Source organism: Strix uralensis, chromosome 18 (genome assembly GCF_047716275.1).
Source record: "Strix uralensis isolate ZFMK-TIS-50842 chromosome 18, bStrUra1, whole genome shotgun sequence".
In the NCBI taxonomy this organism is placed as follows: domain Eukaryota; kingdom Metazoa; phylum Chordata; class Aves; order Strigiformes; family Strigidae; genus Strix; species Strix uralensis.
In genome coordinates this window covers 16,179,830-16,201,572 of record NC_133989.1, presented here as the reverse complement: position 1 = coordinate 16,201,572, position 21,743 = coordinate 16,179,830, and the positions used below count along the sequence as shown (strand labels likewise).

Below are 21,743 nucleotides of genomic sequence, written 5' to 3'. Positions count from 1 at the left end.
TTTGCTGTTTTGGGGAAACAGCTCAGGTCAGAGGCTTCTCTGTTTACAAAGTGACATGTGCTTTGCCAAGGGCTGTGTTCCCCATGGGAATGCCACCCCCAACCTCAAGCTGGGAATATGAAAATATTCTCTTGGCAAGTGAACTCAAACAACAGAAGCAATTCCTAAAGGAGTTCTGTGGCTTATGGAACCTGCTACATTTGAATTACAATACCAAGGTCTGTCAACATAAAGCCAAACCAGATGAAGAGGGGGACCCTAATCTGCTAAGCATCGAGAGCAGACTAGATGTGAAACTCAGGCAGCGCTGAATGTGAAGCCAGCAGTGCACATGGGAAGTAAGACGTCAAAGGGACTTCACAGCAAACAATATGCATAGGCTAGGGAATACCACCACTGAAGAAAGGGACAGATCTGACCTTCTCTCTGAAATAATAAGGGCACCTCTGTGAAACTGGGCTTAGAAGCCTGAAAAACCCTCCCACGCTTTGGTAGGTAGCCCAGAGGTATGAGTGGGAGAAGTGGCTGTCTGCTGCTAAGAGCATCTCCCAGGAAGCAGGAGATCAAGTTCCAGTTGCGCTGTTTCCCAGACCCAGAGGTGTGCCCCAGCCAGCCAGCTGAGGATGATGCTTTGAGCAGAGCACCTCCATTTCCCTGCTGAACTGCTCGAGCAGGTCCACAGTGCCGGCAGACACAAGGGAATGGGGTTCAGTTAGTTAGCTGCAGCAACAGAACTTCAGACACTGAGGCTTCCTGGTGAAAACAGCCCTCAGAGATAACTTGATGGCTCCAGCAGTATCCTCGGCTCATCTGCCAGAGCCAAGCATGACACACTTTACTCCCATAAATCTTACAAACGTTTCGTCCTGAATACCCGTGAAGATTCACGTCCTCAGGGAGACCAGGGTGTACCAGACCCATAAAAGTACATGGAAGAGAAGTCTGGCGACTGCTGCTACTGCCAACACCACTGTCAAAGGATGCAAAAGGGTTCAGTAGCTGGAATGTACATTCTTACACTGATAAAACAAATGTCCATACAGTGCTTAGGACTCTGACTCAGTCCGCTATTGGGATCATGATTAGCACAGCACAGCACTACAAGACTAATGATTGCCTCAAGGCTCTAAGCTCTGGTACTGCCTCAGATCCCTGGAGCTCTGATATGATGCAAAGACCACTGTTAACAGAGTCAAGGGAAAAGGGAAACAGTCAACAAGATGAGTAAAACTCAAGGGGAACATCCTTAGAATATTCTTTATTTTCTGTCGAGTTCCAGTTTTCTGAATTTCCTCCAACCCCTTTCCCACCATGCCTGACCTTTAGGCAAGTCAGAGACTAGACCCAGGTGACTGATGTTGTTTGGCCATGGCCAACAGATGTGTCTGACGGGGCCCTCCCAGCGCCTGCTGCACTCACCTCCTGACAGCCAGACAGAACTGGGGCTGTAGCACCGTGCAAAGTTGTGCCCATCAGCACGGGCACAGCAGCTGTTGATGAAAGCTTTCCTACTCACCTGGTTCTGCAACTCAGCTAATCGATGACTGCAGCGAGCCTGAGACGACTCCTGGGAAGAAAACACAAGGATTTCTTTTCAGTCTCCAGTTTGGTCAGGGCCATGGTCTGTACTCAACTTCTATTGGGTCTATACTGGGGGGCTGCTGCCACTGGGATTTGCCATCATTGCTCTGTATGGCCAGACCCTCCTCCCACCAAGTAAGACTCTGTTCTCACCTCTCTAGAAGCAGGGATCTTGTGCTGGTCAGAGACAGAAAATCCTCGTGCATCTGGCAGCGACCGACCGCTGTAACATCTCTTCAGTCTCCTCCGTTCACGCTCCACCTGCACGTCGGACAGGAGAAAGGGTCACAGAAAGCTGCCACCAAACAAGGAGCGAAGGGACCTCTGGACATCATGGCAAGGAGATTTCTGCTCAGAGACTGTAACTGCACCAGAGAACAGCGAGGGCAAAAAGCACTCGAAGCAGACTACGGAAGAGGAAACAGTTCCTGACACGAGAGTGGCAAATGTGTGCGTATGGGGACACTGGGGCAAGAAGGGTGGTACCGGAGTGAATGTGCATTTGTGAAGGCAATGGGGTGGGAGAAGAGAGAGAAAATACCAAAGTGTGTGTCCACATGGGAAAGTGGGAGAGGGAAGGAAACAAGCAGAGGACTCCAAAGTGCTGTCTGTGGAAATGTGCTGTGTTCCAGAGGACTGTGAGGCTTTGCAGAGGCAGTGAAAGCCAGTTTTACCTGCTCAAGAGTCCTCCTGAGCTCAGCATTGAGTTGCTTCAGCTCCGTCTTCTCAAGTTCCAGCCTTGCAACCGCTTGCTGCAGATGTTCCAGCCGCTGCGACAGGAGTCTCTTCTCCGAGAGCCATGAGAGCTGCTCCCCTTCTGCAGCAGCCTGCTGGGTACAGAGAGGGGATTACGTGAGCTGCTGCCACATCAGGGTTGGAAGGGCCAGAATCAACAAGTCGGGGAGAGTGACCGGCCCAAGGCATGGACAGTGCTAAGTCCCTTCTCCTCCCGGTCCACAGGCCAAGACAACACTCTCTCTTCCTAGGGGCCCTCCTCCAGATCACCTTGGAGAAATCCATGCAAATTTGCCTTCGTGCTTTTTGGAAAGTGGCACAGGTATATCCTGAATGCGAAATGAAGCCTTTAACCAGATCAGGCAATGGGACAAATTCCATTCTTTTCAATACACTGGAAAAGCTGGACCTCAGAAATCTACATCTCTGAAACCAGCCTCGAAGCACCATCGGTGTTGCTGCTGTTCAGCCATCGTGATACAATTCTACTGAGTTTAGTACATTACTCTGGTCACTGGTGCCCCTTCCTTTCCATGCCAAATCCTAACCACAACATGTTGGCCAGGCTTGCCCAGACAGGAGAGAACCAATTACCCATCCCCAGCTTTTGCACCTGAGGTAATTTTAACAGCAAGCTCCGTAGTTCCTTCAGTAGCCCTGGGCTTGACAGAAAACATTCCAGCAGGTGAATGGTCTCCGGCCGGAGCTATACAGACAGGCAAACCTGCTGGCTGCAAGCATGGTTTCTCTGGCCAAGCAGGTCATGTATTTATGGGAATATTCCCATATCTTTATGGGAAACATCTTTAGAATCCTTCACAGACATTTTAGTTGACAGATGATCAATCCCACTGCCTACCTGATGATGAAACCGGTCTGTGTCCCTCTCTGAAACCATACTCTGCAGGATGGCTATTTCTTCCCTCAGAGTCCCACCAGCCGTTTCACTCTTGGTAAGGGCAAGAGTCAGTGCTTGTGCCTTCTCTTTCCATTCCATTTCTCTGCTTTCGCTCTGCTTCAGAATAGCCATCACACGCTCCAATTCTTCCCCCTTTGCTTTAGACTCATCCTCCAGTTGTTGGGTTAGCTCCTTCTGCCTTTGCAAGAGGTGGTCTCTCTCCTGGAGAATCTTCCTCTTCTCTGCTTCCTCTTCCTCCCATTTTTGGAGTTTCTGGATTTGTTTTTTTAGGGTCTCCCCTTTATCTTCCCACCGCAAAGCTGATGTTAGTTGTTTCAGGAGTTTACTCTGCCTCCCAAGCTCTTGTTCCCTCCCCGTCAGAGTCTTCTCTAAATACCTGACTCGGTCTCTCTGGCACTTGATCTCTTCCTCCTTCTTTGTCAGAGTCTGCTGAACGTGCTGGAGATCTTCCCGAAGAGCTCTTATTTCCTCTTCTGACTCTTTCTGATCACTGTGAGCCTTGGTCTCTCGTTCCCTCTCAGGCAAGGCTTCTTCCAGGAGATTCTCTTGCTCTCTGGGATGTCTAACCTCGTCATTCTTCTCGGTTAGCCTAAGCTGGAGATTCTGCAGGGTCTTCAGTTCTTCTTCTTGGCGCTGCAGTTTTTGCCTAAGAGTTTCATTCTCTTCACCTCTCTTCCTCACCACTTCCTCAAGCAGATTCACTTGCTTCTGGCATGATGTCAGTGCTACTTTCATGCTTTCTTCACGAAGCTGGAACACGTTCATTTGCTCCGTCTGCCTGAGGAACTCCACATGCTTCTCCTTCACTCTTTGGCTCATTTTGTCTAGATCCTGCTCTAGACTCTTGGCCTGCTTGCCTTCTAACTCCCTCTGCTCTCGAAGGCCCTGGACGTGCTCTTGCAAAGACTCTATCTCTTGGTCTCTAGCTTCTAGAGAAGATTCAGCGTATTCTAGTTTTTGCAGTATAGCTTTAGTCTGCATCGCTGCCTCCTCCTTTTGCTGTTGAAGCCTAGAGACAGCCTCTTCCAGAGCCTCTATCTTTTTTTCTCCTTCTTTCAGAGTCTGTTTTGTTGCTTGAAAATTGTCTTGCTCAGCTTCGTGCTTTTTCTCCTTTTCCTTGCATGCCTCACATTGCTTTCTAAGGGATAGAATTTCTTGCTCTTGTTCCTTTAGCGTCACTTGAAGACGTTGCAGAATCTCCTTCTGCTGTTCAGAGTCTCGTTCGTGTTTTTGCAAGGTCTCGATCAGTTCCTTCTGAGATTCAACCACGACATCCTTCTCTTTCAGTATTGCCTTAGTGCATTCTAAGTCTCTGTGTAAGACATTCACCCGTTCTTCTGTTTTTTCCTCATAGTTCTGTGTTTGTTGCTTTTGGATATCTATGAGTCTCTCCTTTTCTCTTAAGGTTTCTAAGGCCTGCTCCAGTTGGTCACGGACAGTCCTTAACTGCATCTCCATGACTTCTTCACCTTCCTGGATTTGCTTCTGTTGCGACTCAAGCTCTCGATCTTTTTGAGATAAAGAAAGTGTCATCTTTTCTACTCTACCATGAAGCTCTTGCAGGTGCCCCTCTTGCTGCTCCTTGTACTGCTGCAAGAGTCTTAACTGATCCCTCTGAGAATGGCACTCGCTCTCTCTGTCCTTAAGAGCTGCCCTCAGGTGTTCAAGGCTTGTGTGCAGAGACTTCACCTCTTCTCTCTCCTTTTCCAGTTCTTGGATCTGCTGAGTCAGAGACATAAGCTCTATGTTTTTCTCCTTCAAGTTTTCTTTCATATGATCCAGATCCACAAGCAGATTTCTCACTTGTGATGCACCGTGTTGTTCTAGAATCATTATTTTCCCCTCCTGGAATTTGATCTCCTGGTCTCTCTCCTCCAGCTCTTTGCTCATCTTGCTGACAGCAGTGCTCTGCATCTCTCGCTGCTTCTCCAGCTCCTGTATCTGTTCTTGTTGGGATCTGATCTCTTGGTCTCTCTCCTCCAGCTCTTTGCTCATCTTGCTCACCACTGTCCTCTGCATCTCTCCCTGCTTCTCCAGCTCCCGTATCTGTTCTTGCTGGGATCTGATCTCTTGGTCTCTCTCTTCCAACTCTTTGCTCATTTTGCTTACAGCAATCCTTTGTTTTTCTTGCTGCTTTTCCAGTTCCTGTATCTGTTCTTCCTGGGACGTGATCTTCATTTTTTTCTCTGTTATGTCCTCAATAACCTGATCGAGAGTAGTTTTATGCATTTCTTTCTGCTTTTCCAGCATTCTCCTCTCTTCCTGGCACAACTTCACTTCTCCCTCCCTCTCTGACAGGATGGCAGTCATACAAGTAAGAGTCTCCTGCAGAGCTTTTCCCTGTGCTGCCTCTTCCTGGAGCATCTGGATTTTCTCCCACTGCACTTCCACTTCCTCATTTTTAATTTTTAATAGAGACAGCGTACTTTGGAATTCTTGCTCAAGGCAGTGATGCATATCTGTTACTGTATTTGCTCGGGTTTCAGAGGCTGTGACTGATTCCTGAAGTAGTTTTATCTCCTGTACCAGTTTTTCTTCAACTGCTTGCAGTCTGTCCCGATCCTGCTGTGAAACAGGGAGGAAAAGATTCAATAACTTGGTTTTCATACTAGATTTGAACTCCTGCTCCAGTCAAGGGCTGAAGTTTGAGCTTTTAGTAGAAAATTCAAGCTATTCAGCTGGTTTCCCTGTTCAATGTAAATGTTTTACTGTGACTCAAAAAAGATTTGAGAACCGTATTGTATTTATCCAACTCTGTCTGTGACTCATTTTTGGTCATGCAAGAACAGCTGCGCTGGCTCAGTGTCCAGGCTGGTGTCCTGCATGTGCCGGTGCTGTAAGTGTGCACCCAGGGCAGGAAGCCTAACGGTGGGGTAGACTTAGATGACACGTCCCCTTCCCAGCCCCAGCACTGTCCCAGCTTGTGAGACCTTTCACTGTCTCCACCTGACCCCACATCGACCTGTTGTATTTACAACACTCTTTGCCAAGGAGTTCCACAGGTCTGCTCTGCTGTAAGCACACCACCTCCTGTCACTTGCAGCACGGCTCTCGCTTCATCAGACGGCTCTTGGAAATAGAGTGAACGACCGCTGCCCCCTCCCTGCCTCTCAGGATGCTGCAGACCTTTCCTGGGCTACCCTTTAGGCTGAGTCTTTCCCAGCTTACTCAGCCAGTCCTATCTTCCTTTTTGCCCTTCTCTGAACTTCTGGGATGTTCTTCTGGGGACGAGCCACCAGAACTGCAGCCAGGATTTAAAGTCCAGACTAAGCATGATTTAGGCAGCGGCACAAAGATGTTCTCTCTATCAGGGAGGAAGGGAAGAGAGAACAACCCTGACATTTGATTTCCCATTTTGGGGGTTGGGGGTGTTTTTGGACCTCTACTGTGTAGCGTTTTCACAGTACCATCCTCCAGAACCACACTGTGGCCTCTCGAAGGAGGGATGGTCAGAGCACAGACTGTCATTCTGTGTTTCAAATCAGGACTAGCTGTCCCCTTGCAGGCAGACATATTTATCTGGATCAGCACTTTTGTTTCTCAAATGTCTCTATTTTTTCCCCACTGTCTGCTCACAGATGGCAATGTTGAACAGTTTTCTATTATTAGCAAACTTTTGTATTCTCACCCATTTTTTCTGATCCAGATATTTAGAAATCTAAATATGGATTTGGACACAAATAACAGCCCAAAGCCATGCAATGTAAATAGAGACAAGTTTGAAAATTACTTTGACTTAAACTTCAAGGAGAGAAATCGTCAAAATAGAGGAAAATAAACACCCTGAATCTTAACTGAATTTTATATGACTACAGCATTGTTTCCTACTTATTCAGAAGGACGTAACTGGAAAAGTTAAACTAAAAAACAGCCACTGATATAAACAATATTCTTCTGCTCTTATGGTGGTCTGTGGTCTCTCCACAAAGTCTGTGAGACATTTCAATGATCTCTCCTTCCTGGACTGTCTTCTCTTACCCAAGGTGATCACCCTGCTAATTCAGCTTACCTGGCCTGGCAGGAGAGCAAGTCTGGGAAACAGGAATGATGAATGGAAGGGGAAAATGAGGGAAGCTTGGTGAGCATTTGCATATTCTCTACCTTCTCAGATCTGGACTGCACTTGTACAAGACCACCTAAAATCAGATCTCCACTGGAAAAAGTTGCTCCTTAAAATTATTAACAGAAGGCCAAAAAATGTGTAAGAAATGGCTCTTCATGGCATCTGTCAGCCTCACCAGGACATCCTTTCTGTGCTTCTCAGTGGTCTCAAGTTTCCTTTCCAAAGATGCCACCTCTTGACGTAGAGTCATAATCTCCTTCTTTAGAGCAGCAGCCTCCTCCTGCAAGGCACTTTGTAGAGAGTTCTTCTTGCGTTCTGCCATCTGTGTCTCTGCAGCAGGAAAGGTGAAGGAGAAGATGACAAGCAAAGCAAAACCAAACTGATTTGCATCCTACAGAGAAAACATCATTTTCTTATCTGCCTGTCTGTGTTTTCCAGGCCCTAAGCCCACAAGGACTTTCAAAGCACACATAAATAAAGGAAACTTCCAGGCAGAGAATAAAAGAAGAATGAGAGTGGGAAGGTTCAGAAGAATATGAAAATGTGCTTGCTCTTCTGTGAGTTGAAAAGGCAGGGCTAAGGGCATGGCAGCACATCACCCACAGTGTGAGAAGCAGGTAGAACTGACATCAGTGAAACACGGGCAGAGACAGGAGGTGAGAGTCAGATCTGGTGTCCTAAAGGAAAAGGAAGAAGCAGCAAAAGTGAAGACTGACTATGACACAGTTCATTGACCAGGAAGACTTAAGAGACTTTACAGAAAAAAACAGATCTGTCAACGTTGTGCTTGAAGATGCACTTTGGTATTTGTTCAAAAGAATGCTAGGGGAGTATGTTGTGCACTGGCAGAAAAAAGAAGAAAGGAAATATTCAGTGATACTAGGACAATGGCAAGGAAAAAACAACTGAGCATCACACCAGTACCGAGAGCTGAAGCAAGGATGACTACAGATAGACAGGAACTAAAACTGAACTAATACACTAAACTAATAGACAGGAACTAAAGATGGCAAGAACTGACTAGTGGGACAAGCAGGATCCATCCAATGGCAGAATTTCAAGTATATAAGCTGTTATCATATGTAACATATGTAGTAAAAACTATGAATGTTCCAGAAAAAAACCAATGATCTAAGGCCTGGAAAACTCTCATGTAAAGAGTCTGAAAAATGATCAGCAGTTCCATCTCAGAGAGGGAACATGAAGAAATACTGAACAGGTAAAGGCTCTACATGAGCAGGTGACAGCCTATGGGGGAGGCAACGAGCAATGCCCACACCTCCCTGTTCCTGTAGTCTGGGACAAGGAGAACACGACAATGAGATAAAACCCAATTCTGATGTGGAGAGTGGGAAAGCAATGACAGAGAAAGGAGAAGGAATGTCTGTCCAGCTATAATATAGAGAGGACAATAGCCCTGGAGGCTCTGGGATGGCCTGGAGATTAGAGGAAGAGGCAACTAGCTACATGTGAAAACCAGTTTATAGATAAACACAGTATGAATATGTTACCAAAGGCATAAGAAGTGGCTACGGAAGTAAGAAATTGTGTTTTCTATGGCTGTGAGCTCAGACACCAAATCAATATCGGCAAGAAAACAGGTAAGAAGGATGTAGAAGCACGAGGTACCAGAGAACGAGGAAAAGCAGCAGAAGAAAGGATGCAGTAACACAGGAACTTAACACTGAACTCATGCTCTGTGAGTCTGCCATGTAAGAGGAAAAGGAAGTCAATAAAGACAAGGATTTTTGAGGTTGGTGCTTTTAAAGACCATACAGAGAAGGATACTGTGAGGCATCACGCTGCACATACTTAGCAGTGACATGGGACCTGAAAGGCACCACCTCTGCACATTATCACCAGTCACACAGCCAGATGCACTGCCAGACACTGGATCTTTCTCTACAGAAATCTTTCCCTGGTAGTTCTATAGATAAGTCTCACGCTTGTTGTTTTTCTCCACTTCCCATCTCTGGGCACTGCATTTTTCCTCTGCGTGGTATTAGAGATCCCCACTGGTGAGACAGGATGGGGTCAGTGGGTTGGAAAAGGGAAGTTGTACCTTCCTGGCTTTGAGCCAACTGTTTCTGCAGCTCTTGATTGTGGGCACTGAAATACTCCTTCTCAGCTTGCCTCTTGCTCAGCTCCAGCTCTGAGTCCTGTATCTTCTTCCTGGCATCATTCTGGAAGAGGTAAGAAAAGAAGCATCACCTCACAGAGCCACTGCTGGCAGGAGAGAGGTACAAACACACAGGCAGAAACAGCCAAGGTGGGAGGGGGCAGCTGGACAGTAATGGTACATGGGATGGGGATTCTCCTTTCTCCCTGTGGCAGCAAGCCAACCTGGCCCACAAGAATTTACACCCATTCTGGCTTTGGCACTCTGCTTGTCAGCTCAGTGCAGCAGCAGGACGGGATTTCTGGGTGCACTAGACACAAGTTACCAGATCTTGCTGCATCTGCTCCAGGTGCTGACGCAGGTCTTGTAGGGCTGCAGCCACTCTTTCCACTGTGAGCTCTGCAGGGAGGTCCCTGGCCTGGGAAACAGCTGGGCCCCAGGCATGACCCTGTTCTGGAGAGAGAAGCCATTCTGTTGCAAGCTTTAACCGGAAGGGTCTCCAACAAACAAGGCCTCTTTATGCACAGGAGGAGGTGGCAGTGCCTTTGATGTCGTCCTAGAGCTCGTGTTACAGCAAGACATGTGTCCCGGGCTAACATTATTTTGATGACCACTAATGTCAGCACTGCCTCAAGGAAGGATGCACGTGCCCTGTGACTTGGGCCCTATTTCATTCTGATGCTGGTCATTTCCCCACATACAAACACGGACTTGTCTCTGCAGGGATGTCAGGCTTTCAAGACTTCCCAAGGCTTGAATCAGCCTAAACTGAAAGGACAGGTCTGTCACATCAGGATTACAAAGAACCATCCCCCCCAACACCTGCTCCCCTATACCCGCCTACAGACCTGTGAACCCAGCCCCACACTTGCCTGAACTCCAAGGGACTAAGTCTCTGCTGTCACAGACTGTGCGCTGGAGAACCAAGTACAGTTTGTCCAGCTGGGATCGGGCTTCGTGGTGGGCACTGTTGGCCTGCTGACACTCCGTGGCCAATGCCTGTGCTCTGCTCTCTGTGCTACAGAGCCTCAAACGCAGTTCAGACACCTCAGCCTCCAGCATGTGCAGAGAGTTCCTCGAGCACCGTTCGCCTGCTTGGGACTCCTCCAGATCCCGCAGCAGCTGCTCCTCCCGAGCTGCCAGGGCAGCCTCCTTCTGCAGTGCTGCCTCCTGCAGCGACTGCACCTGTAACACAGACGCACAGCGCTCAGGGACAGCGCTGCTGCTGAGGCACCAGAGCAGGACTAGAGGAAGGGGCGAAGGAGAAATTACTTCAAGCCAAAAACCACACTGGAAACAGAACGCACGAGGCCAAGGATTCAAACTGAGCAAAACAAGCTACCTGGTACCTGGAGGCTAAGGGGCCTAAAGGAAGTTTCCCCATCCCCAAAGGAACAGTCAAACTGTCAGGTTTTCGTGCTTTCCAACCTCAGAAATGAAGGTTTCTGTGAGGGTGCGAGGGGCTGGCTGGCAGGGTGAGGTGGCAGACAAAGCATTCCTGCATGGAGAGTGGGGCTGCCAGGGACGCTTGGGATTAGAAGCAAAGGGGAGACAATCGGCACCCTTCATGGGGCACCTCCCCAATGCCAGCTGAACGGCCGAGCCGGGAGTGCTCCCACAGACTGCCATAACCAATGCTGTCTCACCAGACTGCTCAGGGCCTGGCAGAGGCAGAAACACCATCTGGGGACAACATCTGTAACAGAGATACTGAGAAGCTCCAAAGGAGTCTTCTGTTTCTCCTCAGACATTTAATGCCATGAACCATGAGAGAACCGGGGAAAACCGAGGCAGAACACAGCAGATCCAGCCTCAGTGTGCAGTCTCTGGGCAGACCACAGAAGGAGTGTATGTTGTTGGGAGGGAAAACAAGTTGAGGCCTACAAGCTGAAGGTGGTATTCTATGTCCCTGGAGAAGAGGATGCTAGTGCACAGGTCACCTGGTTGTTGAGCTCTTGTATTTCTCTTCTGTGGTCTGAATGGAGCTGCTCGGCCTGGTGAAGAGCAGAAAGAAGCTGAGACACCTTGTTGTGCTGGGCAAGGTTGTTTTCTTCCAGGGTTCTGAGGCTCAGTTCCTTCTCTTCCAGAGACACAGTCAGCCTGAAAGTCAGAGCATGCAACTCATTACTACATGGTATATAACATTTAATAAACTCTTAGGACTTCCACCACCAAGGGGAAAATTGATTTGTCTGCTGAGGTTTGTCTGAACAACTAGGCTGCTTGTTCAGTCCTCAGCCAGGTTGGCAACCACACCCAAGCACGTGCCCACTATGCTTTTTTCCACAGAAGAAAGGGGAATTATTGGCTAAATACCCTATTTTTTTTTTTGAGATGGGTATGTGAATAGAAACACAATGAAGTCTTGAAATGAAGACGTTAGGGCAGAGGAAAATTTTTCTTTTGACTAATGAGATTCCAAGGGAAAGGTTTTGACAATAATGAAGGGACATTTTCTTCCCCTAACTTGTATGTCCTGGTAGGAACAGCAGCAACTGACAGCCAGGTGATCTTTGGGCAGTTTCATAAGACTTGCAGCACCCATATTACTTTTAGCTAGAGAAATGAAGGCTGATGCCAGAAGCAGTAATGGAGCTTTGGAGGAAATACTCAGATCCTTATATAAGATGCCAGATCCCTCACGGGGGAAGCAAGAGGGCACAGCCTTTTATTTCTCTTCTTCAGTGAAGGTGTGTGTTGAAGGCTGGCAAGTCTTTACCAGGTGAAGTACCCTACCTACCCTTTCTCTTCTTTCTTGCGTTCCTTGGACAGTCAGTAACATCTGTAACTGTCGAGGCTGGCAGGGACCCTGCTCAAGCCCTTCCAGATACCCGTTGGGATTTTTTGAGGAATGAGGAAACAGATGGCAATAAGAAACATGCTTATTTCTTGGGTGCCTCAGAGGGGAATCTCAGTTCAAAATCATGGTTTTAACCAAAGGCATCAGGATGGAAGACTGATACAGATCCCAAATGTTTAAAGTTTACTAGACCCAACGCAGAGCTGATGGATGTATCTAGCTCATTACACTGCAGCTCGTTCTGCCTCCTTTGGTGTGTCTCAGGTTTGAAACCCCTGAAAGTTTCATTTCACAGCATTAACATGCTGACCTAATAAAACACCACCTCATTTTAAGGAAAGGACTACTCCAAAAGCCACTGTCTTCAGAAAAACTGTAAGTGAAGGATTAAAAGAAAAGAAAATGAAACACCACATCAAGAGAATGAAGCATATCTGCATGGATAGTTCAGAACTGCTTTTTAGGAAATGCTGCCTGAGCCACTTGTATATGCGAAGATCTGAAAGAGGGAATCCATTAAACAGAACAGAGAGTTTAACAGACTTTCATTTACCTGGCTTTTTCATTCTCTAGGACCTTCAGCGAAGCCTGAAATTCTGTGTTGTGACGCTCCACTTCTCCCCATCGACTCCTTTCCCCCTCCAAGGACTGCAAACACACTTGCAGCTCCTTGTTCTGATGTTCTACCTTCTCCCACTGACTCTTCTTCTCCTCCAGGATCTTCTGGAGGTGCACAACCTCCAGCACCTTCTGCCTTGACAGTTCCTGTGCCTCACTCAGATCTTGCTGAGCTTTGAGGCCAATCACTTGCTGGGATTCTTCAGAGGCTGCTAGTTGAGATGTCAACTCTTCCACCTCAAGTAAAACACAACAAAGCAGTCAAAGACTACAGCTAGCCACTGTCAGCCATATCAGCCATATCATATACTGTGAGGAAAGGGAAAGAACTTTCAATTTCACCTTTCATGAAAGTACCAGATTCACAATGGATGCAGATGGCTTGTTTAAAAAATCTAAGTGGGTCACCATGTTCATCTGAAAAAGCACCTTAAAAAACAAGGCTAGCAGTACCAGGCCAGCAGAAATCCATTCTGATGAGTGCTGGCAAACAGGCACAAAGAGCAGCCCATCTGTCCAGGGCAGCAGCTGGCCGGTCAGTCTCCTTCAGCCCAGCTGAGATGGAGACCACAGTGTGATGGCAGCCAGAGGGACTCACCCCATCCCCTGCTGCTCTGCCATGGGAAGGCAAGAAGGGGAGAGACCACCTGGTTGATGACTGGAGTAGCTATTGCTGTTTCCGTCACCTGCTTTTGTAGAGCATCCCTCTGCTGAAGGAGGACATTAATTTCTTCTTTCATTGTTTTGATTTCTTCCTTGTGCCTCTTCTCCACTGCCTTGATCTTACTCTGAGTTTCCTGCAGCTCTGCTTGCAGTTTTTCTGTGATGTTCTGCAAACACAAATGGAGAGCAAGCTACTGGGACCTGCCATCAGGTTCAGCTTTCTCTTCTTTCTGTCTCAAAATCACATTCATTCAGCCACTTCTGCTTTTCTACCCAGCTCTGCTTCCACTGTAACACTTCCTTCCTGTTGCTGATCTCTGGAGCTCATCAGGCTCTGTGCTTTCAGTGCCTGCAGCAGTCCCTGCCTCCTCAGTCACAGCACTTAGGCTTTATTTCCTTGTTACTGCCCTTCACTCTGTTACCTGGGTCTCTCAGCCTCTCTCAGCTTACGTCCAGTTGCCAACGGCCTGTTCCTTCAACCCACCCTACTAGTCAGACTTACCTGCCCACTCTCACGCTGCTCTTTCACCTCCTGCCTGAGCTGCTCCAGCTGCTGGTTGGCTTCTCTTAGCTCTCCCTGAGTTTGAAGTAGTGTCTCTAATAAAGCATTCTTCTCGAGCTCCTTTTCTTGCAGGACCTGCACAGAAACAAAGAGAAGACAGGTTTAAACTTCCCATACAGAAGTTGTGTGGCAAGGCTCCAACCCCGACGGGCTGACGCGTTCTCAAAGCGCTGTGTTGCTGCTCTCCCAGGCCCTTCTCTGCCCACTTGCAGACACAGCTTCCTAAGTGAGACTGGCCGTATGAACATGGTCCAGCCACAGTCCCCCTGTGATTGAACCTCCATCAAACATCTAACAGGAAAATGTGTGGCACTTCTCAAATGTCTCGCCTTGCTGGTGAGGGTATCCCTCATCTTCTGCTGTGTCCTGTTTGTCTTTCAATAGTGACTTTTACTCCTAGTTAGCAGCAGAGAAAATGCAGGGCTGCCAGAGGGCTGAAGCGAGCAGCTCCTTCAGAAAACTCCTGTATTCCAAGTGGGGTTTGGTGAAAATCACTTCATTTTTAAGGCATTCATTAGACTTTAGTAAAGTACTGACATCACAGGGACACACTGACATCTCTGAGCACTGCCCTGGCATTTCAATACCTGCAGACACAGCTGGGGGTACTGCTGTCCCCAGGCAGACTCCGTGAAGAGGACTTTGGGTGGGACACAAGGAGGACTCTCACTGTGTCACAGGGTTGCACAGGAGATCTGGGCACAAAAGAGCTTACCAGCAAGTGACTTAAAACAGCCCAGAAGACACCCCTGTTTTACTGCTCAGAAATATTTCAGAGGAGTCTTTAAATTTTTTTTTCTTTTGTCAACAATCCTGCCATGCCCCCCTGTCCCCCCCGAACAAAAACCCCATCCTCATGGGGATTCAGTCCTACAAATTCAGTTTGGTCTTTAATGGAGTTAAGGTTATAAGCATGTATCAGTAAAGATCAAAAGAGGACCGTTAAGAGAACTGTGAAGATACTCTGAGGTATGTCTTAAAAAACCCCAAACAGTAGCAGCACAAAAATCTCAACTGAAAGGTGATGCTTCTGCCCGGCTTCCTCTGACAGGTCTCACTCCTAGTCCCAAAGAGAACCCTGCTTGTCTTTCACCTCACCAAATTCAATGTAGAAAACATGTAGAGCATGCTCCACACAGCCTGACATCCAGACATCTCCCATGGCTCTAGCCTTGCAAAAAAGCTACACAAATTCTCCTTTCACAGTCTTTACCTCTTGCTTGGCATTTTCAACTCTGGTTCGTTCCTCCTCTTGTTGAGCTTGCATGGCAGCAACTTTCTGCTTCATATCAAACAGCTTCTTTTCGTGTTCCCCTTCTGTCTCCGCCTTCTCTTTTTCCCATTGCTCCAGTATCTTCTGCAGCTCTGAATGATGCCCTTCCTGCTCGCTTGCCTGATGAGTGGAGGGAAAGACTTCAAGGTGAAGTCCCAGCCATGCTCCTCAAACAGATGTGAAGCTTCATCCCTCCCACAACCCCCCATCTCAACAGTGCACAACAATGGCTTTGTGCTCTCCATAAATCACGTCCTGTCAAGGAGCTTAAAAGGCAGGTCAGCAGGTGGAAGAATCATAGAATCATTTAGGTTGGAAAAGACCTTTAAGATCATTGAGTCCAACCATTATGAAAAGGAGATGTTACCTTCCTCTCTCCAATGGCTGCCTGTTTCCTAGCACCCGTCTCCTCAGGATTTCTCTCTATTCTTAAGAGCCTGCTTTCAAAGCTCACATCCCTTTCCATCAGTGAAAAGATGTAGATGGACTGCAGGGTGAGAAAGAGACCGATACCCTGATGCCCTAGTTACAAGACAGGCCACGAACTGAAGTACCAGGAACAAGGGGCCTGTTCCACATGCGTCAAGCCCAGAGATAACACCTCTGATGACAGTGAAAGGACAGAAAGAAAGGAAGAAAGTTCCCGTGACTGCAATTGGCAGCAATGTGAGGGGTCTACTTCATGGCAGACAGGAGTCTGGTAAGATCCTACCCCTTTCCTGCCAGGCTTTGGGTGGGGAGCACCCAACCTCCAGCTAAACTCGCCTTAGGCCCACACTGAATCTGTGGCTGCCTTTACTGTCCTGGCAGAGTCCCGGGGGTCTTCACATGCCTTCAAGTACGAGCCACTGGCTCTGCTGCCTGGCCTAGCAAGGTGTGACCTACGACAGATGGTTGCTGCCATTTCACACACTCAGGCTATTACACTTCTAAAGCCAGCCCACAAAGCTCGCTTGAAGAATTCAGAAGCATATTGTTTCCTACCAGGTCTTGCAGGAGCTGGTTTATTTCCACTTCATGATCAGTTTGCTGCAGTTTGAGGGTATTGTTATACTGCTGTTCCGTCTGCAGGAGCTGTTGTGCCATGTTTTCCCGTTCCTGCCTCATTAGAGATCGCTCTGCTTCCAGCTCACACTGAAGGCACTTCACTTCCCCTGCAAACAGGACAAATGGCAAGATTCAGAGTCTACACAATGGTTCTGACTTCACTGACCTTACGCCATCTGAATTTCAGTGCAGGAGAGATCTGCCTCTATCTCCTTCACTCCTCAGAAGCACTGCGGACACAGAGCTATTTTTATACCATCTTCCTTAGGCAGGGGGATCACCAGAGACAGGAGGCTCTCACCTTGTATCACCTCCTTGGCCTGCGTGACTGTGTGAAGTTGGATTTCAAGCTGACTCCTGGTGATCTCCAGCTGAGATAAGTGCTGCTGAGCTTCAAACAGGCTGGATTCCAGCGTCTCCTTCACTGACCTGTGAGTTGTGAATACAGAGAGAAATGAGTTTGTTGCTCCTGACACCCACTGAGAGTTATTCCAGTAAGAAGTCATTCAAGATCCCTACCCCTGAGTACGGAAAATGGGTTGCAAGGAAACTTGTGTACAGAAAGCATGTTTCTGCCATTTAAAATAGCAATGCAGGCCCCTCCGGGGGATGCCCAGGCTTTGCTTATGACCCAGCATAACACAGAAAGCCCAGCCGAATTTGATCTCAATGGCCAAATCTGAAATTGCTGTTGGCTGACACACAAGTAGCTGTGCCCACAAAGTCTGTGCCAACAAGCAAAAGCCCGGTCACTGCTCACAGCCCTCAGCTCATCAGCACTTCCAAGTTGCTCTGCAGGGGGACAGAATAAGAGTATTTCCCTGGATGACTCATGACTTTTTGAATGCTGTTCACAGTGTAGCTATAGGTAAGTAACTTTCCAGACTCCCTGTATTTTAAAAGGGACTCAAGAAATACATCAGATGATATAGTAAGATCTCTCGCTTGGAGCAGCATTCGTAAGAAACCTGAACTAGATTTTCTCTGAACAAGGACCACCTGAAAGGAGAGATGGCAGCCTTCAGTTTCAACTGTTGAAAGTTCAAGAGAAAAGTTTGCTACTTTTCTCTAAGTGTTGCTAACTAAGTAGGTAGCAGCCCAAGTGACTTGTTGCTCTTTAAAATGGAAGCTGTAGTACTGCAGAGCCAAATTCTTACAGCCACAGACTTCAACCAACTGCTGCGTATGACACGCAGGGTTCTGGAACCAGGAGCTGAAGTGACCTCCCTGATCTAACACAGCGCCCTGTGTGCCAGGTTCCCACAACACACAGCACTGCCTCACTAGGCCGGGGATGCAATAAAAACCACAACAGTAGAATTTCACTACTTGGATGGACAATGGAGGGTGTATCTTCAAGAAGGAGAACAAGCACATATTTCTGATTATGCCAATCTCTGGCAGTCCAAAGTAAATATGCTCCATTTTAGGATAAATAGAATCAGTCTCTAAAATAGAACAGAAAAGATAGAGTCCAAAACTGTGCAACAAAAGGCTCTTGAGAACAACATCTGGCAAGAACAGTTGCTGAATTTTTATATATTGTCAAAGGTTCTTCACAACTAATTTATCTCTTTTTAAAAAAATGTATACTTTTAAAAAAAAATTTTAAAAGGGAGCTAAACATTTAATAGTTTAGTAACAGCCCAATAATTGACCAAACATAACTCAGCTGGATCAAAAAAGAGAAGCTGGAGCTCAGAAGAAGCAGCAGCTCTCAGGAAACACACTGAGTCAAAATGGGTGTTTATCAGCCATCCTAACGACATACTCTGGAGTAATAAAGTGCAAAAGTCAAGAAACATGAGAAACAATGCCTAAAACATCATTTGTACAGCTCTGCAAGTTCAGGAGTCTTCTAAAAAACACCTACAAGGAGGACAAACAACTCCATTATTATTTTTTTTCTGAAAAGCAGAACTTGTCACATATGACCTTAGAAAGGCAGAAGGACAGAATCTTGTTCCTTCCCTGTGTAACCTCTCCACGACATCTGTCTCTAAACAGCAGGTGCTAAGGAGTACAGGACACAGACATCAGTGATGGGCAAGAATCCTCAGAGACGTGAGGATTCAAAAGAGGTTTCCCAGCTGCCGGTGTAACCAGCCCTGGGTCCTGCACCACAGGTAACAAGAGTTAGCTTCCAACCAGAAGACCCTCAAGATTTGCAGCACCAGCCTCTGGCTCCACCCTAGATGGCAGTGTCCTACTCACAACGTCTGCATGGAACAGCCATCGATAGTCAAACTACTTGATAAGGACAGATCTATTTCCAAATGCATAGAACAAGAAACCAAAACCAGAGAGAAACTTCAGTTTCAGTAAACGTCTGCAGGGTTTAATTATTACTCAATTCAGAGCCAAGCTGCCTTGCTTTGGACTTCACACAGGAATGTGCAAGGGGGCATAAACATGAGCCTGAGGCCCAGGAGATGTTTGCTAGTTTTAGCTGTCAGGAAAACAACATTAAAATCATAGTATACTTTTTTTCATTTTGCTCAAGATTCTTTCATTTTCTGCCCGTGGAAGGTGAAAACATTTGAAAAGCACACAGGATGCCATAAATCCTCGTGGAATGATTACCACCTTTACAATTACAGCCATTATATAATGTCCTGCCTAGGGTTTCCTCCCCGCCCTTACCTGGCCTCTGCCAGCTGCTCTGACAGGCCTTGTCTGTCCCGCTGCAGGGCTGCCAGGCGCACCTCTAGGGCAGCCTTCTCGTGGACCAGGAACTCCTTCTCTTTGGACACCGTGGCCAGTGCATGCCCCTGGCGAGAGGACTCCTGGCGCAGCTGCTCCAGACCGCTGCGAGCTGACTCTTGCTGGCGGTAAACCTGAAAGCAGGACAAAAGGCAGTTAGAGCCCTTTCTCTGGAGTTCTGTGCAGAGCCAGCCAGTGCCACTTCTGCCTCAGCTGGAGGAGAAAGAGCTCCTGTACTGCGGGCTGGAAGTTTAAGAGCATCTGCTCCATACCACGCTAATACCCTGGGCTGCCAAAAGGCACTGGGACTGTTAACTTGAAAGTGATGAGTAAGGCCACGCTGGGCTGCCTGGGACCACACAGCTCCTTCACAGCAAACATAAATACACCAGACTACGTGTTTGCACGCAAAAATACGGCATCTTCCAGAACTGCCACCTTGCAAACTGGAGTTCTATCAGAATCTATCCCAGTGCTGGCAATTTTCAGAAAAGTTTGAGCAAAAGCAAATTTGCTGGCTGAAGAAAGTGAAAATACACATGGTTTCTCCTTCTAGAAAAAAAGAAAAAGATCAAAGTGCATTGGCTGCAATGAGGTGATGCTGGGCAGGGAAACAGTCCTTGGGGTGATTTATGAATGTCTGGCTGATGCAGCCAAAGAGATGGTAGACTCTATTCCTACAGTAGTTCATGTCAACAACACTGTCTGCTTGTTTCACACAAAGAAGTTGTCTAATATACCTTGCTGGTATTCAAACTTGAGATTAACCATGATTCTTTAGCTTTTTTCTTCAATATAACACCTCTGCTGGGTATTTGCCAAACATACCGTGGACTCCAAGACTGACTATCTAACAGAGAACAGACCATCAGAAACAAACAATTCTGTCAAAGTTATCCCATAATATCCAAGGTTGTACGTTATGAAACTGACATTTAAATGATGACAAACTCCCTGGTCTCCTTCAGTGACATGAGTCTCCCAAGCTCTTTTTCCAGGGTACCAAAATCAGTTAGTCCCGAGTGAAGAGTCTTGTATGATCACCTCTTTCTCATCTTCCTCAAAGCCTGAAGAGGCTCCAACAACTCACAGAATCATAGAACCATTTAGGTTGGAAAAGACCTCTAAGATCATCAAGTCCAATTGTTAAACCAACACTGCCAAGCCCACCACTAAGCCATGTCCCTAAGCACCACATCCACATGGCTTTTAAATATCTCGAGGGATGGTGACTCAACCAATTCCCTGGGCAGCCTGTTCCAAGGCCTGACAACCCTTTCTGTGAAGAAATTTTTCCTAATATCCAATCTAAACGTCCCCTGGTGCAACTTGAGGCCATTTCCTCTCATTCTATCGCTTCTAACTTGGGAAAAGAGACCGACACCCACCTTGTTACAACATCTTGGGTAGTTGTAGAGGGCAATGAGGTCTCCCCTCAGCCTCCTTGTCTCCAGACTAAACCCCCCCAGTTCCCTCAGCCACGCCCCATCAGACCTGTGCTCCAGACCCTGCACCAGCTCCGTTGCCCTTCTCTGGACATGCTCCAGCATCTCAATGTCTTTCTTGTGGTGAGGGGCCCAAAACTGAGCACAGTAATCGAGGTGCGGCCTCACCAGAGATGAGCACAGGGGGACAATCACTTCCCTGTCCCTGCTGGCCACACTAGTTCTGACAGAAGCCAGGATGCCATTGGCCTTCTTGGCCACCTGGACACACTGCCAGCTCATAATCAGCCAGCTGCTGACCAGCACCCCCAGGTACTTTTCCCCCAGTCAAATTTCCAGGCACAAAGTTGCATGTATGTCTTAAAATACAATTTCAACAATTTCAAGATCTCATTCCCGTTCTTAGCAGTACAAGACAGCAGACATTGACTTGCAGCTTTGTCCCGCTCTCCAGGCTCGAACAAATGGAGTTTTGAAAGGTGCAGATTCACAACAAAAAGCATGAATAGAAACATGCAACCCCGGGTTTTTTTTACTCAGAAAAAGGGTGAAGAGCTACGCTGTTTGCTTCTTTTGCCACATTGGGAGAGTAGCAGCCTCACTCAGATTCATGGGCAAGACAAATCATCTCTCTGCAGCTTATCAAAAGCCAAAAGAGAGGCCACCACAGGCAGGTGGATTGAAGTCATCTGTAGCAGCAGAGGACAACCGAGAGAACTGCAGAACAGCTCTGCCAGCCATCAACACATTTCCAAAAGGCAGTAAACAAAGCTGCTGACCTCCAGCACTACCAAGTGTCTCCTTGACAAAACCACCGCAGGATCCAACAGACTGAGCTTCACTGAGCCGAGCAGCCAAAAGCCCACCCCGAAAGCACCAGGTGTTTGGTCTCACCTGACTGAGCTGCTCTTGGGTTTCTGCCTTCTCCTCTGCCAGTATCCTCAGCTCCACCTGCAGCCCCTCCTGTTGCTCCTCCACTTTCTTCAGCAGCTGCTCCAGGTGGGCTTTCTCTGCACTGAGCTCTTCATTTGTTCTTTCACACAAGCTCAGCTTCTCCTGGTCAGAGATCCTTACTCTCTCCAGCTCATCCACGTTACCTGACAGAACTTCATTCTCTTGCTCCAGCTGCAGTCACAGAAGCACAGATGAAAGAAAATACAGTAAGATGTACCATGTAGAAGGTTTGGCTTGGACAGAAAAAGGAACATTTCCATA

At 47.4% G+C, this 21,743-nt stretch overlaps 1 protein-coding gene across 10 annotated transcripts in view; it reads right to left on the bottom strand.

Annotated features, from left to right (window-relative positions):
* The window catches only part of LOC141951504 (uncharacterized), a 35,987-nt gene that overhangs the window by 4,374 nt on the left and 9,870 nt on the right, over window positions 1-21,743 (bottom strand). For 6 of the 10 annotated variants that reach the window (XR_012631368.1, XR_012631369.1, XR_012631370.1 and 3 more), the window contains 17 exons: window positions 21,423-21,653; window positions 19,024-19,217; window positions 16,682-16,809; window positions 16,318-16,487; window positions 15,274-15,453; window positions 14,001-14,135; window positions 13,522-13,665; window positions 12,771-13,072; window positions 11,358-11,517; window positions 10,290-10,602; window positions 9,743-9,870; window positions 9,361-9,481; window positions 7,474-7,628; window positions 3,176-5,800; window positions 2,256-2,411; window positions 1,735-1,842; window positions 1,517-1,567 (listed from right to left, as the gene is read on the bottom strand). Coding sequence is in view for 6 of the 10 variants with exons in the window: in XM_074887842.1 (XP_074743943.1) it covers window positions 1,517-1,567; window positions 1,735-1,842; window positions 2,256-2,411; window positions 3,176-5,800; window positions 7,474-7,628; window positions 9,361-9,481; window positions 9,743-9,870; window positions 10,290-10,602; window positions 11,358-11,517; window positions 12,771-13,072; window positions 13,522-13,665; window positions 14,001-14,135; window positions 15,274-15,453; window positions 16,318-16,487; window positions 16,682-16,809; window positions 19,024-19,217; window positions 21,423-21,653 (5,301 nt within the window). In the remaining 4 variants the exon portion in view is untranslated. Of the gene's footprint in view, window positions 1-874; window positions 971-1,516; window positions 1,568-1,734; window positions 1,843-2,255; window positions 2,412-3,175; window positions 5,801-7,473; window positions 7,629-9,360; window positions 9,482-9,742; window positions 9,871-10,289; window positions 10,603-11,357; window positions 11,518-12,770; window positions 13,073-13,521; window positions 13,666-14,000; window positions 14,136-15,273; window positions 15,454-16,317; window positions 16,488-16,681; window positions 16,810-19,023; window positions 19,218-21,422; window positions 21,654-21,743 lie in introns of all 10 variants that reach the window. The other 4 variants (XR_012631371.1, XM_074887844.1, XM_074887845.1 and 1 more) reach the window with 4 other exon arrangements.